The following is a 16,821-nucleotide window of genomic DNA, read 5'->3' on the forward strand; positions in this document are numbered from 1 at the left end:
TTAAGAAACTCTCCAAGGAATCCCAATGGAGATGCTCTAAATGGTATTCTTCCCAAATCCCACATGGTTAGGTTGCTTGTGGAAACGCCCTCCCACCCAAAACACATTTTATAATCTGAATTTGCCCTATTGCCATTATATCCTCTAACTCTTCTTTATATCAGGTGATACCAATGGAATATGATAGAATAAGCCAATTATTCTGAGTTGCTCTTATTTCAATAAGACAAACAAAACAAAATGAATATGCAGAGCAGCAACCGTATAACTACTGTGGAATATTCTATTACTATGCCATCATTCAGACAACACATGCACTACTCCCGTAGGGGCAGCTAGCTCATAATCAATGAAGTAATTTATATACGAACAAAAATATTAAAAATCTTCCTTTATATAATAAAGTGCTAAACTAACCATCACAAATGCACAGCTGAGAAAAAATAAAGAGTCATTATAATTATATATTTATTTTTTATTTTGTCTCTTTTATTTCATATTTTTTACTTTATATTTCATCACATCATGTATTATATTTTTCTTTTTTAAAACTTTAGCTTCTTTTCATCTATACACCTAAAAACAGGTGTACGATAGACATTTTCCAAAAATAAAACACCAACGATAAGGAGAAATTGGAGAATACAAATCATTGTGTAGTGTATGCATGAACCGAACGCCAAGTAAAAATGCAAACAGAAAAAAAGAAAAAAAAAAGGTTAGGTAGGTGGGGGGTGTAGGTGGCTGGCCTACAAAGAATATTAAAAAGCACTCATTGCAAAGGTAGATGAGATGAACCATTAACAAACTTAGTTTATGAGCATGTAATAAAAAAAAAAAGCAAAATTAGTTATAAAAAAATGTTTATTTTAGTCTTATTATAGTAATTTTAGAAAATAAAATAACAAGGAGAAAATTAAAATAAATACGGTTTAACAATTCAAAAAATGAAAAAGAATCTGAGATGAAAAATATATAAATAAAAAGGCATGATAATGGTATAATCCATAGATAGCAGATAAGGGAAGAAGAGGTTTTCGTTTGGTTAAGCAAGATGGATTTGGAAGCAGAGAAAGAGCATGAAGCTGCATTTGCAGTGGCCTCACTCTCCCTCTCTCTCCCCACCATTTTCCCCTTCGTCCAACCCAAGAATATCCCATCAACCACCCTTCAACCAACCAAGCTCAAAGTCCCAACCCAAGCCTCATCCCTCACACACCTTTCTCTCTCCACCACCACTCCTCCTCCTTCCAAAACCTCCTTCAAATCCACCGTCTCCGCCAACCCCCTCCACGCCCCTCTCTCCCTCGCTCCCCACCGCCCCCGCGACCCTTCCAACGCCGCCGCCCTCCGCCGCGCCGCCGTCGTCTGGTTCCGCAACGACCTCCGCCTCCTCGACAATGAGTGCCTCACCGCCGCCAACAACGACTCCCTCTCCGTCCTCCCCGTCTACTGCTTCGACCCCTCCGACTACGGCAAGTCGGCATCCGGCTTCGACAAGACCGGCCCCTACCGCGCCGCCTTCCTCATCGACTCCGTCTCCGACCTCCGCCGCAGCCTCCAGGCGCGCGGCTCCGATCTCGTCGTGCGCGTCGGGAAGCCCGAGACGGTGCTGGTGGAGCTCGCCAAGGCCGTCGGTGCCGACGCCGTGTACGCCCACCGCGAGGTCTCTCACGACGAGGCGAAGGCGGAGGAGAAGGTGGAGGCGGCGATGAAGGAGGAGAATGTGGAGGTGAAGTACTTCTGGGGAAGCACGTTGTATCACGTGGACGATTTGCCTTTTCAATTGGAGGACATGCCTTCCAATTACGGAGGGTTTAGGGATAGGGTTCAGAAATTGGAGGTAAGGAAGACAATTGAAGCTTTAGATCATCTTAAGGGAATGCCTTCTCGCGGTGATTTTGAGCTTGGGGAGATTCCTTCCTTAATGGACCTTGGCCTTAATCCATCTGCAACAATGTCACAGGTTTTGTATTTTAACCACCTTTTCCTCCTTCCCAACCAACCTTATATCTCCGCTTTTTATTTTTAACTTGTTGTGTCTTTGTTTCTATGCATTCTTGTGTTAGCATCAATGGTTTATATATATATTGGTTGCTAATTGTTATCATTTTGCAGGATGGGAAGTTTGGTGCCAATGCTTCTATGATAGGAGGGGAGACTGAGGCACTGCAGAGGCTCAAAAAATTTGCAGCTGAGTGTGCAGCTCAGCCAAACAAGGGGTTTAAGGATGGGACACAGAGTATATATGGTGCCAACTTCTCCTGCAAGATTTCTCCGTGGTTGGCAATGGGATGCCTCTCCCCTCGCACGATGTATGAAGAACTAAAGAAGACTACCAGCAGGTCTGTGGTCTTTTTGTGTTGTTCTGTTTGAGGGTATTATTGTTCTTGGTATGAATAGGGTGTATACTCACTGGTGAATTGTATTACTGACAGAGCCATTTCTGCTTCGGCGGACAAGAACGATGGTGGTAATGGCTCGTCCAGAAACGGTACAAATTGGTTGATGTTTGAGTTGCTATGGAGGGACTTCTTTAGGTAAATATTTTTTGTGCACTTGTTTTTTGGCTTTGCTTGGAACTTCAGTATACATTTTTCTTTGCATGAGATATATGGAAATGGCAATGGTCCTATAGCATTTTCATAGTTATAAATTATTTACTTTGTATCATAATATTTAAAATAGCGGTCATCCTGCTATAGCATTTTCATAGTTAGCTGTGGCACACCACTATCCGAGATTGATTACTATGCTTATAATATTGCTCTCCTATTTTTTTCAAAAGGATGAAGTTAGTAGTGTTCCAATGTTTTTAAATAACCATTATAGCACCACCATATTGCCATAACATCATAATGTGGCATTGTCCGACCTTTCTGTCATAAGCAATTTTTGAAGGGAGGCCTGTTATGGCAGTGCCATTGGAAATGGCGTGTTTATATGGTGGAATTTTGGCCTTGTGACATGTTCTGCCGTCCGCTATTGATAACCTTTTTAGTGTGCACGGGAAAGTTGCAAACACTCATATCTAAAACATATCCATGACTGCAATTGCAACCACAATGTCAAGGTTTTTAGGGTCTTTGTAATTGCATTTGTGGCTGCCTTAACTGCATTTGTCTGCAATTTTCTAGATGGATTCATAATTGTGACTGCAATTTAAAAACCTTGATATCAACTATTTGCCTTTCACGTGCACTTTTTAAATGATTCTCTTGTCTAAGTTTATCTCATTCCCCTTACCTAGAAATGTAAGGGTGGCCTTGTGGTTCTTGAAATCGTGGAGAACATAATATTTCCTATTTGACCAAATAACGATCAAGTTTTGCTTGAGATTACAACTTAATGATTTGCCTTCTGTTATCTGCTTTGTTAATTGTTATCATACAGAGTGATAGTATTGTAAATAACATATATTGCTGTGTTATTCACTTATTTGTCAGCAAAACATTATTTATGGATACTGTTTCTGGCAATAGACGGGTATATATAGTCTGATTTTTGAATTTTTTTATCTTGTTGATTTGTCCAGGTTTATAACAAAAAAATACAGTTCTGCAAAGAAACAGCTGGAAGCTGCTCCGGTCACTGCATGTGCTGGAGCATATGCTTAAGCTGGAAGTTCTAGTGGGCATTAAAGAGTTTGTTTCAGGGTGTGGGTTGGTTCCCTACGCAGACATGGCAGTAGGGTGCTCGATGAACAAGATTTGGTTCCCCTTCTGAAGTTCTGTTGTAACTGACAGATACATTATATTTCAATATGGAAGCTTTACATTATTTTCTCGAAGGCAAGTGTTGGTATTCTTAGAGTAACATTTCGTCTGCATCGGGCATCTTTTGAGTAGATCTTTGAGTCCAAAATTCATGTCTTTGTCTCTCCCCCAGTAACTCGATATTGTGGGTGAAATTTGAAAATTAAAAATGGATGTAATTACTACGGCATCTATATTTTTAATAATACCAGGATGAATTCTCTGGGTTTTTTCAGTTATGATTAAGAAAGCTGGTTAGATAAGAATTATACAATCAATTTTGATGAGAGCGGAAAGAAATTTAATACTATATTAGTTAGACAAATGAAAGCATAACCAAGAGTAACACAACATCGTTTAAGTGGATATATAAAGAAAAAGAAAAATTCCAACAAAAATTGAGTATTTTTTTGTTACAAAAATATCAGTATTTATTTAATACAGTACATGAAAAGAAAGAAAAATAGAAGAAAAAACCCAACTAGTCCGTCAGCGTGACGAACAGCCATGAGCCCATGATGACTGGAGAGGGCACCGGAAAAACATAATGCACCTAAGGATATTGCCAAGGATCTATACAATAAATTTGCTATATACAATTCTAAATGAATCCAGAAACCTTGAGTGACGATAGTACAACAAAAATAATCCACAACAACATGAAGAACGCACAGGTAATCCATGCCCAGAGCCTAGGCCCTCCTAGCTCTGCGCCAAAAATTATACGCCTTAAAACCAAAACTGAGATACACCCGACAGAAGTGGAGAAGAAAACAATCAACGAAAAGCTTAGTCCCCCTGCATTTTGGATTCGGAGAGGTTCTCTATATGCTATGAAGTTGTACAAAGTATCAATAAGCCATGGAACACCAATACCAACATATATATTCACTGAATTGCTACAAAAAGAATAAATAACGAAGTTAATAACCAACTTCATCAAAACAAAAAATGATTTGGCAAGTCATAAAGCAACTGATGGTTTCATCTATGCTTCATAAATGCAGGATTCATATGGGTATAAACTATAAAATAAAAGAGGACAAACATCTTACAAAATAATGAAATTTCAATTTGAAATTCTAGCAAATAATTTTAGTTACTTTTACAGCATAATTTTAGTTACTTTTACAGCATAATTTTAGTTATTTAGAAGCCATTACTAGCATTTTTATATTAGTATGTAAGATTCCCTAGTGAATAAATAATAATTGTAGAACTGAGATTTCTGCATTACTGGGTATTCCATGTATATATTGAATTATTTCTAATTGTCATGAATATAGATTTTTTTTTTTTAATTCTGAAATTTGACTTGAAGGAAAAAGTATTCCTGTTACATTCAAAAACTGTATTCATAGATCAACACTTGTAATAATTACAAAACTCAGGTCCAATTAGTCCTGTGGTCTTTCAATTAAATTTCTTCTTAACAAATAAATAACTCTACCTATGTTCATAAGTGTCATTCTTTTTGTGCAATTAAAACATAGCATGATACATACATACATACATACTTAATGAACTTCCATAAGCCTGCTCCACAATATTTATATTTTCTATTTAGGACTAAACTTTACCATTATCGATCAAATTATATTTCAAAATCAGATGAGATGCAAGAAACATATAATCATGCCAATAAGGGGTTGAACCAATATCAACCAAATAATAACATCCTTTTGGAATCAAAAGAATTAAGAATGCTAAGAATATTATTAACTACTAATATGCTTCCTCAAGAAAAGTGTTAAGGCAAATCATGATGTAATGATGACATGTGACTGTTTCCTAAAGCAAGAATGAGGTAAATGTTGAGATGGAAAACCTGCAAGTGATGTTTGCAATTGCAGAATCAGCAGTTTTTTGACGTTCTGCAGCAATTTTGCTTGCCACTAGATCAGGCCATGAGGTTCCACTGGCTAGGGCTGTAAATGCTATCACGTAAGCATTTATCCCTGTCAAAGAGGGGGGAAAAAAGAACTAAGATATGCAGAACTGACATTAAAAAAGGCTACTTTGGATCTATAATGATCTGTAAAGAAGAGAACAGGAGTATCATTGAGTGAGAAAGAAAACCTGTGACACAACTTATAACATCTGTGATCTTAGTCACAACGTAAGCTATCCCAGAGATGAAAAGCAGAGAGCAAATGAAGGAGATCCATCCATGAGCAATTTGGCATGGAGGAACAAATGCAAACAGAAACCTCCAAGGTAAAATCAGCAATTGCCAGAAAATACAAGCTAAGCGGAGACATGCATTTTTTATTTTTTTTGATTCTGGTCTCAACAACTGTTGAACAAATTATAGACTGGTATTGAGAAATTGACAATATAATGTCGGAATTCTACATAAGTGAATTTATTGACAGTTAATAATCATATAACTCATTTAAGAACACATTAAAACGTAAAGGTTGTGCTTAACTATGTCCTACAAAGTGTGTATGTGACATTTATGTGGGTATATATATGAGAAGATCCATTGCACTATCACTAGAAAATACACTTTAACAGAAGAAGCCCATATCCACGTCTTCAAATCCATAATACCACTAAAACTACCTGATTAACTGAATCATAGTAACAGTATTACTAGCAACGTTCATGAATCTGTGACAAGATCTTGCTCCAACTAGTTTTGTAAAAAAAATTGGATTTTGAAGAGCTTAACAATGTCAATTGATAAGGAGTAAGATTTAGTTGTGGTTGATGCTATTCTTGAATCTATGATATCAGCATTTAACCTTAAAGATACACTTGCAACATAAAACGAAATACCCTCAGTGCATCCAGAAATTGCTGTCTCCAAATTGTAAGCAAGTGTGTATCCACCAATGTCGTTTCCTTAGCTTTGTCCAAAATTTCAGCCTCATCATTTATTGAAGGTACTCTGGCATATAATGGATCTGCAAATTATAAAATTTGGACAAAAGATGGTTCTGACATTTCAGGATGTTTCTAATTCTGAGCAAATTGTTTCAGAAGAAGAAAAATTTGTGCTAAGTCAAGCCAATTTTCACTACATTAAGGTGGGAGACCTACCCGTGGGGTTTTCTGAATGAATGGAAAAAATATCAACAGTGTCCCCATTTTCTTCATTAACATGCTTTATATCAGAGAAATCCACCTCCGCATGGGCTTCATGTTGAAAATAAGGAGTCTCTTCCGGCACCCAATCCTCTGGCCTCTCATCTCTTGCACTTTAAATAAAATATAAGGCATCAAAATCAAGATTCAATTGGACCATGAAATTTTAATTTAAATATAATAAAAAGAAGCAAGTAGAAGCACATACATAGGTAGAGAAATATATGGCCAACGTTTGTCTTGAGCATAAGCATGAGTCAATAGTAATCCGTATTGCAGTACAGTCAACAATGCCTCCCAGAGAGTCACAACGTTTGGAGTCCATACCTACATTCAGTTTCTTGATGAGTATTCCACAAGAAGAATAAGAACGGTGAAGAATTAAACAAGCAAAGTGATAATATTAATACAGTTAAACAAGATATGCGTTGTTTTCTAAATACTTTTGTTTTTAAACTTATCTAACCTTAAGTATGAGTAGAAGAATTATAATTGTTCTGACTTGCTGATTGGGACACAAGATTGTATAGGATATTCAGGGCTAACTTAGGAGATGCAAATGCACTTATAGATATTGGCCATGAAAACCTAAGAACTACATCTAACATTCTTGGAAGTGAGAGACAGTCTCAGAAGTTTTCTCTCACTATCTTTCCCTAAATTTTTAGGTTACCTACAATTTCTAAGGCAAGAAGTCTTCTAGTGAGAAATGTAGGCCCAGATTAGAGTTCTTACACAACCAGAAATGAGCTAATGAAAATAAGAAGGAAACTAATAATACATATTTAAGAAGTTCTAAACAGAAGAGTGTGGGTATATTACCTCCAAAATTATGTATAACCAAATGTAAGCCCAGAATGACCAAAACAGCTCCACCAGCCATACTCCTAGATCAGCAATCTTCTTCAGCTCTCCTGCTTTTGGAACTACTACACAAACAGCGTGGATGGGGAACAGGTCAAATGCTGCAGAACCAACAAGTGTTCCGGGTCCCAAACCTGAATATTCAGCAGTTATAGTTATTACATTGCTTAACAATCTAATGCCCCTCAACAATTCCAGAAAGAATTAAGATCACAATAAAACAAATACTACAGCATCAAATATTATTCAAAAGGAAGAAAGTCACTGCAAGCACTAGAGTGACTCATTCGAACAACTATTTGCACTTCCCAGCATTAAAAACCAAATTTGAATAATCAATTAGTCAGCAACAACTTTGTTGTAGTAAAACATGTTTCCAATCACATCAAAGATAGAAAAGCTGGAGGAACAAATTAGTGATATAATTGACATGCTTTATCCTTATAAAGTTATAATAATACAAGCGAAAGCAAGATGCTAACTTGTGTTTCTAGGGACTAGTAAGCTTGAGACAAATTTTTATGAACACAAAGTCAGTGTTGAAAGCACATCTCACTTTTTTTCATTGCATTTTGAATTTTTGAAATAAAAGTCATTTTATTTGAATATTCCTTTTATAACTTTTGTACCTCTGATATCTTTCTTTCCACTTGATACATAGAGCACCATGCTGTCTAACATAAGCTAAAAAGATCTTCTAACATAAAGTGTATAGAAGAATTTATGCATACAAGCATGTATGTTTTCCTTAAAGGCTGTTGGCAACTAACCCATCATGAAATTCTATAGGTACAGCAGGAACACAATAAAGAGTAATCAGAGTTGGAGTCAGAAAGTTTTCCAAGAGGTAATAATACAAGGAAAATAATGAGAAATTAATTGCTTGGTCTATTAACATTTGTTCAGAAATTTGAGGGAATTACAACTTACAAGGGGGAGAAGCAAATTCTTCAAAATATACGTATCAGTATTCTATATGTAGCCTACCAAATAAATGAAATTTTATCTATAAAATGACAGTGTCTGTCAAAGTAGAAAGACAGAGGATTAAAAACATAAAAAGTAGTAGCAAAAATTATTACTTATTGACATATACTCCCTAAATTTCAAATCTACCAAGATGATAATCAAGAAACAAATCAAACTTGATTCTAATACTCTCACAAAAAAAGGAGCAGAACAAAAGCTTTGAAAAACAAACCTCCAGCATACAGCTTCCCTATGTTTTGTATAGCATCAATGGTGGCTAATGATATCTGGGGAAAGCTAGTTCCAAAGGTCAACAAGCTAATATCCGCAATAGTGTAATTCCAAACTTTTTCATGCCTAATAGTTTCAGTTTTAGTAACAGGATCTACCTCCACTACCTTCCTTGTGTGCTTGACCACATTTTCCATCGATTGAAAAAAGCGAGCAGTTATAGCCGATAATCCGATAAAACAATAAGCAAGGCAAAGGAAGTAAAAAAATGCCCGAAAATTATCTCCAAGGGTAGTTTCTCCGCCAAAAATTAAGTAGCTTTCACACTTTTCGTGCCCCAGTATGTTGGAAAAGGGAACCATTCTTTCGGCCTCTTTTGGCAGTGAGGTGTCACTCAGTACAAATTGCGGTTTAATTATGAGACTTCACGCAAGAAAACATTCACAATCCCTGTTAAAACAAGTCGGTTATTAGAAGACAAACTGAAAAGTAAAATTGATCATAAGTCAAAACATTCTATTGCTTAAACAACACGAGATCCGTTTTCAATTTTGATAAAACAATCATTCAACTGGCAACATGAGCACGCTTAAGTAGAGTCACTCAGCTTCTACTAATAGTAGATTCAGAAGAATTAATATTTGTTATTTTCTTTTTTCGAAGTTGTAAAACTAATCACTAGCTGGTACAGGAGTTCGAGCACGGAATGATTGAGTACATTCAGAAAGGGAAAAAGGCATGATCTAAAATAAAGATACAAATGCAAACTATGGATTTTGATGTGAGAATTAGAAGTGCAAATTCAGAAAGAGAAGTACCGACGATCTGACCGGCGAAGGCAGAGTTCGCCGGAGTTGATCGCAGGGACTTTTTTTCAGGCGAAAACGATTTTTGTTACTTGAAGAAAACAAAAATGGAGCAGAAACTGGATTCGGGAATAAGCTTTTTATAGAACGTGGTGTTGCAAGGTGAAGCTTGTTCTGTGTGTCAAAAAACTTTTAAATGATAAATTATTTGCCCATTTCCCTTGAAACTAGAAATCACAACCGCGCGCCCAAACATTGCTGCTTGGATCACACGGGAGATATAGCATACATTATTATAAAGTTTTTTTTTACTGTTTAAAAATTTATTTAAAATGATTTAAGAACTTAAAATAAAATAAATATAATTTATAAAAATTAAATTAAAGAAATACTTTTTCAATAATAAAATATAAAAAATACTGTAACAACTAAAAATATATTTAAATCTTATAAATAAAATTACAATACTGCCGAAACAAGAATCACGTGGCGTTGAATGGGTCTGTGGGTGTCACTACTACCAGATTGTACGCACACGTACCGTTGGATTTGGAAACAAGAATCACGTGGCGTTGAAAATGTGTAAATGTTAGTTTTTTTTTTATCTATTATCAATTTAAAATTACAGAAAAATATTTTTATTTTCTCATTTTATAGTTATACATTTTAATAATGTTTAGTCATGTTTAAATATACTTCTCACTATGAAAAAAAAAAGGAAAGAAAATGAACTAGTGCAAGATATTTATTACCTTCTAGTGAATAGCAGCAGATATTTATTATTTTTTGGAGAATAGTGAAAGATATTTATTTTAAAAAATAGACATTACATCAGTGATAATTAATTAAAATATTGACTAAAAAATATTTTGCTATCTTAATAATTATTGTAGTCTTCCTGAATCAAAGAGCAGCCAAAACTCAAAAAAGAATTAATATCTGGCAGGTACGTCTCATTTCTGGCCATTCTGATTAAGTGGAGAGGCAAAAAAAATGAATTCTAAGTGCACGATAATAGGTCGTGAAGGAACACAAGAAGGAAAATAGACTTTAGTTTTATAAATCTCTCTCATTGTAGATTGTACTAATTAATAACTTTTATTTATTCATTTAGTTGTCTAAGGTGAACGTAAATATATTTTAAATGGATGACATGACCTTCACCTCTCCGTACGTTAGTAATTAGTAAGTGCTACTAAAACTAAATCTCAATTCCCTTGTGCTCCTCCATTGGACTATAGACTGCCAAAACAGGAAGCTCACTTTGTGGACGAATAAGCTTTTTAGGCAATATGTACTCGGCAACTATCCAAGAAGTTTCATCTTTAAATCATAAAATACAAAGGGGACACAATGATTTTAAAGTTTTTTTTTCCTCCACTGCAAAAAGGATTAATATCATAGAACTAGAGTGTCTTCGATGCCTCAATGATAAAAATAAAAAAACATGAACAATTTCACTCGTTCCGGAAAAGGAAGCTCACTTTGTGGACGAACAATTTTTTTTATGGGAATATACACTCTACAACGATCTATGAAGTTTCTGTTTTAATTTTTAAATCATTGAAACACAAAGAGACACAATGATTTTTATTTTTCTATTGTAAAGGCAAATAAACGAAAGAATAACAGCTTGCACATTCTGTGACCTGTGTGAACTTTTTTTGTATGTGATATTACTCTTAATTCACACTATCTTTAAAGAATAAGTTCCTTTCCTTTCTTTTTTATCTGAAAATAGTCTCCACCGTTCTTCATTTTCTCTCAAGTAAAATCATTCATGAATCATCAGGTAGTGCATGTATGCTACATCATCAAAATCAAACCAAGGTTACTTACAGCAGGTAATTTAAACCTCCCTCGAGCGTTAACCTGAACATGGCATGTCCGAAATTACATCTATCCCTAGGTTTTTACTTCTGGTTTCAAAGGTTTAACCTACGTGTTCATTCAGTGACCTTTATGAACAGCTAAATCATCCATAAAGCCCAAAATTCATTATCATATATTATAGCAGCTGAACGTATAATTGTACAATAAGACTTTGAGTTTAATAGACACTTTATGATCACAAATAACCTCCAACAATCTAAAAACAAACATATTTTTTAAAAGATAAAAGTTTGAAAATGATAATTATTTTCTAAAAATAGAATAGAGAATGAAGATTATTTTCACAAATTTAACGGACCCAAACTTTTTTTTTGGTAACGTAGGAAAAGAACATACCCAAACTTCTTTTTTTCTAATTTTTTAAGTAAAGGAAATAAAATGATAGATTAACATAGATATCTTAATCATTTATTCATTTTGTCTTTAATTATTGTTATTCTCTTCAAATCCACAAGGGGATGCCCTTAAAACAACTACATTTAACTGTTAAACTTGCCAACTCAAAGTTAGAATCTGCTAGTCCAACTATCAACTTCATTTTTACCACCCACTTTGTTAGAATTAGTTTGCTAGATTTTCGGTAGAATTTGAAGTGACAAAATCCTAAATTTCAACAAAATTTATGCTTTATATTTACCAGTAGTCTTTGCAGGAGCAAAGCCCATTTTTAAAATGGTGAAATCGGTTGCAATCTCTAACAATAATCTCCCTATTAAATTCCTTAGATATAATCTTGATTGCAACATGGCAATCGCTACATATCCTCAAGTTCTTCACAATCCGAATTGTGGTACCCGGGCTTGTCCTGAGGAAGCAATATGCAATTGCCAGTTTTTCACTATGAAGAGACAATGCAAACTCCTTCCCTTCCTCATCCAAATCAAGTAATACCTCCCCAGTGTTACGTTCATAACCATGCTTTTCCAACCTCTTCATAATCTCATCAAGCATTACATATAAATTTAGCAATTCTGGATGAGAATTATCCCCAGCAAAAAACTCACGAATAACGCCATCTACCTCAACCAAACTACACCCTGGAAGTTTCTTGATTCCCCGGACCTCCATAAGATCTCTCAAATGCCTCACTTCCCTCCACCGTCCCAGCTTGGCATACACGTTAGAAAGAAGAACGTAGGCACTACTATTTGCAGGGTCCAACTCAAGAAGCTTCGTTATCGCTATCTCGCAAGTTTCAACATCCCCATGAATCCTAGCCCCATTAAGCAGAGCTCCCCATATCATCACATCAGGTTCCATAGGCATTGATTTCACCACATTCCAAGCATCCTCAATACGACCTGCTCTGCTGTATAAGTCCACCATGCAACCATAATGTTGAATCATAGGGCTTACACCATACTCATTCATCATCCTCTTGAAATATTCATTTCCTTCACTAACTAACCCTCCATGCACACAAGCACAAAGAACAGCCACAAACGTCACAGCATTAGGCCTCACACCATCATTTACCATCCTTGCAAACAGTTCAAGGCATTCCTCCGAGAGTCCATGCATGGAAAAAGCAGTAATCATGGCACTCCATGCCATCACATCCTTTTCAGGACCCAAATTATCGAATATGCATTTCGCCCTTTCAATGCTTCCACATTTGGCATACATGTCAATCAAAGAAGTCCCCAACACAACATCGATTTTCATCCCAGTTTTGTCAATGTAAGCATGAACCCACTTTCCATGCTGAAGCGCACCCAACCGCGCACAAGCTGAGAGCACAGATGACATGGTGAACTCATTGGGTCGGAGTTGACTTCCTTCCAACGTCTGCAAACTGCGAAACAAAGAAAGCGCCGCCTTGTACTCGCCACAGCTTACGTAACCATGAATCATGCAGCTCCACGATATGACGTTCTTTTCAGGCATTTGATCGAACAGTTTCCGCGCAATGTGAATCATGCCGGCTTTGGCGTTTGCATGGATGATGGCGTTCCAAGAGGGTAAGTCGGGTTGAGTAATTTCGTCGAACGCTTGGCGGGCGAAGGTGGGGGTGCCACATGAAGAGTACATGTTGATAAGGGAGGTTTGAACAAAAGGGTCGTTGGCGAGACCAAGGAGAAGGATTTGAGCGTGGAGTTGGCGACCTCGATGAGGGGTATTGATGGATTGGAGAAGGAATGGGAAGGTGTGAAGATCGGGAAGCACGGCATGGAGGCGCATGCGAAGGTAGAGAGAGAGTGCTGGCGGAAACGCTGGATTTTGAACTCTGCTTCTAGTGCTTGCTCGAATCAGGTTGTTCCACACGAACGATTCGATGTTGGGGTGGGAGAGATGAAGACTTGGGTGCGTGCATGATATCGCCTTCGCGGAAGCACGCATTGGTGGTGAGTGGTTAAGTCAATCATGAAACTCCTGAGTTCTGATCAAGTTCGTGGTTCAGATTTTAATGCAAGAAAATAAATCATATAAATTTTTCTTATTTAATTTCTAGAACAAAAAGGAAAATAAAACTAACTTATTAGTATAGTTTTCTAAAATCAATAATTTTAAACGGATCAACTAAACCCTGAGGAACTGATCTCCCAACAAAATCACAATCTTAAGCCCTCGGGCCCCACCCAGCCAATCGAACTAAGGTTGAATTTAAAGAAAGGGTTAATTTCTAGTAACAGATAAATTAAGATTCAAATTCTCAATGAAAAAATCTCTACATCTAGGGTTCGTCTCGATAACCATTGTCTCTAAAGAAAAACATCTGATAAATAAAAAATGACATGAATTAGTTTGTGTGAAGAGTGTGGTTAAAACTTTAAAAGAGTGTTAGGAGTACATGCTTTTACCATTTTTTTTTATCTCTACAATAAACTGTTTTTTTTTTCTTTTTTACATCAATGTTGTTTGTTATTGCACCCTTTTTTTATATTTATGTAACAGAAACCATTTATGATATTCAGCTCATTCAAACTAAAAAATCCCCGATTCCCATTTCTCTAACCCATTCCATCATCATTACAACATCTCAGTCTCCCGAAATTCAAAAACCATTATCTTTCCTCTCACTGGATACGCCTTTGATACTTTTATACTTTCAAATATAAAAATATAAACAAATTATCTATTGAGAAAAAAAAGGTTAAGCAAAGTTTATACATGAGTGTTTATGTTCGAACCTTTTCTTGATTCATCATTTATCAAAACGATTGATGTGTTTTGTTATCTTATGTGTTTCAATCAATATAAGTAGTCTCTCCAATGCAAGTAACATATTAAAATATATATTTTATTCCAATCATGAAGAAAAGATAACGGATTGGGTCAAGATTCATGGTTAAAAAATTCCATTTTCTACATCTCTGTAAGGAAAATGTTTCATTTGTCAATTTTATCTGCCACTATGTAAAAAGTCCCACCTCAAGGCTTATCAAAATATCAAAGCCTCCTCCTGTCCACTCGAAAAAAATATCAAATCAGAAATCAATGAACAATTTTAAATATCAATTGCACCAAAATCTTTACAAGTTAAAAACAACAATAAATCAATGGCAAAAACCTCCTTGTTTTTCATCTTTTGCTTCTATAGATTCATGTTTTTGTTTCTCTAGTGTACGAGAAAGATGGGAAAATAATAGGTTTAAATACACATTTTATCATTCAACTTTATAATTTTATAAATTTTATCACCAAAAGTTTCAATTTTGTGAACTTTACCACTGTATTATTCAATTTTTTCGAATTTTATCATCTAGTTAAGTTTTTGTCCAAAATTGAAGGTAATTAAGTGCTAAATCATGAAATGATTGCAGACTCATTTATTTGGTAGAAATGTTGAGTCAATTTTATAAATTTTAGATGATAATTACAAATTTTTGTTGCCGCAACTATATGAAAATTTCTTTTCTGTGGTTTTGTTTGTATACCTAAAGTGTACTTGTTAATTCTTATGAGAAGTTTGGTGTTCAACTCGTGCTTGAAAATCAATTATCTCAGTATCATCTATATAAATTCTACTAACCTTCAATTCGACATTTCCTGTTATTTTTTATATTGCATTCGAGCACTTGATGTCTCATTTATGGAGAACAATAATGAGTTTTTAGCTTTCATTAATTAGTTCCTATGTTTGGAGGCTCTCACTATTGTTTAATTTTTGAATCTACTTTGAAAAGATTGCTATATATATATTGAAATTTGTTTCCAGTAAAGCAATTTCCAATTTCGTTCCTATGGTTTTGTTTGTATACCTAAAGTGTACACGAGGTCTAATTTTTGTTAATTCTTATGAAAAGCTTGGTGTTCAACTTGTGCTTGAAAATCAATTATCTCAGTAAGTATCATCTATATAAATTCAACTTACCTTCAATTCAGCATTTCCAGATATTTTTTATATTGCTTTCAGGCACTTGATGTCTCAATTATAGAGAACAATAATGAATTTTTAGCATTTCACTAATTAGTTCCTATGTTTGGGAGTCTCGTTTCTATTTGAGTTGATGATTTTAATTTCATGATTTTTGGCTTTTGCTGTTCTTATTTTAGGATCCATCCGTATTTGTATGGTTTTGCTTTTCCAATTTCTAAGCTTGTTTTTCTTAATTTTATGATTTTCTATTTCTATTCAATTATGTAAATATCATTTAAATGTTATCTTCTGTTGATCGTGGATATTGGCTTTGTTCTGCTCAAGTTCATTCATTTGCAGCATGTGCTGATTTATTATGTTCATGAGATTTCGGTGTGTATCAATTTGCCATCCGTGCAGCAAATTAGAATGGTTAATAAGTCTAGATGAATTTGATTTTTCTTCAATGCGATCTTCAGTATTATTAGTTTCTGAATTTGATCATGAGGCATATGGATTGAGTTTTAAACCTTTTTTCTTGCAATGTAGAGTAGTTTTGTGTTGCGTTCTGCATAGCATCCAATCTCCGCATGATTTGGTGATGTCTAGCCCAGATCAAACTCTCAAATTTGTCTTCAACTTCACAATTTTCTTAGGTCTACTATGGGTGTTTCTTGACTTACTTCCTCTATGGTTTCTGCTTTTTTGGTCTCACAGGGAAGTCAAGTAGTGGAAATGTGGTGTTGTGAAAGCAGTGACTATCTTATTACATGATTTGGTGATCACAACCCTGGATTTAGAATTCTTGGAATTTGTCTTTTGCTTCATATCTCAAATTACTTCTCCTTTTTTTGCATTGGTAATGTCAAATTTCTCTCTCGCTGTTTCTGTATCAAAAATAGTGCGACTT

The 16,821-nt window shown here is 35.3% G+C and overlaps 3 protein-coding genes across 3 annotated transcripts; 1 reads left to right on the forward strand and 2 right to left on the reverse strand.

The window, feature by feature from the left end:
- Positions 1-799: 799 nt before the first annotated feature.
- LOC100777029 (blue-light photoreceptor PHR2) lies at positions 800-3,790 on the forward strand. Its single transcript, XM_003536065.5, has 4 exons — positions 800-1,966; positions 2,119-2,345; positions 2,439-2,540; positions 3,536-3,790. The coding sequence occupies exons 1-4, from the start codon at positions 1,055-1,057 to the stop codon at positions 3,615-3,617; spliced, it is 1,323 nt and encodes a 440-aa protein (XP_003536113.1). The 5' UTR covers positions 800-1,054; the 3' UTR covers positions 3,618-3,790.
- A 335-nt stretch (positions 3,791-4,125) lies between these two features.
- LOC100792839 (magnesium/proton exchanger) lies at positions 4,126-9,982 on the reverse strand. The gene is made up of 9 exons (XM_006588525.3): positions 9,731-9,982; positions 8,914-9,362; positions 7,671-7,846; positions 7,057-7,175; positions 6,804-6,961; positions 6,540-6,667; positions 5,835-6,051; positions 5,584-5,713; positions 4,126-4,654 (listed from the first exon to the last, which is right to left on the reverse strand). The coding sequence occupies exons 2-9, from the start codon at positions 9,272-9,274 to the stop codon at positions 4,357-4,359; spliced, it is 1,587 nt and encodes a 528-aa protein (XP_006588588.1). The 5' UTR covers positions 9,275-9,362; positions 9,731-9,982; the 3' UTR covers positions 4,126-4,356.
- A 2,208-nt stretch (positions 9,983-12,190) lies between these two features.
- On the reverse strand, positions 12,191-14,136 carry LOC102662618 (pentatricopeptide repeat-containing protein At3g62890). The gene has a single exon (XM_006588524.4). It carries the CDS (start codon positions 13,949-13,951, stop codon positions 12,245-12,247), a length of 1,707 nt encoding a protein of 568 aa, XP_006588587.1. The 5' UTR covers positions 13,952-14,136; the 3' UTR covers positions 12,191-12,244.
- Positions 14,137-16,821: the final 2,685 nt, after the last annotated feature.

Source organism: Glycine max, chromosome 10 (genome assembly GCF_000004515.6).
Source record: "Glycine max cultivar Williams 82 chromosome 10, Glycine_max_v4.0, whole genome shotgun sequence".
Lineage (NCBI taxonomy): Eukaryota > Viridiplantae > Streptophyta > Magnoliopsida > Fabales > Fabaceae > Glycine > Glycine max.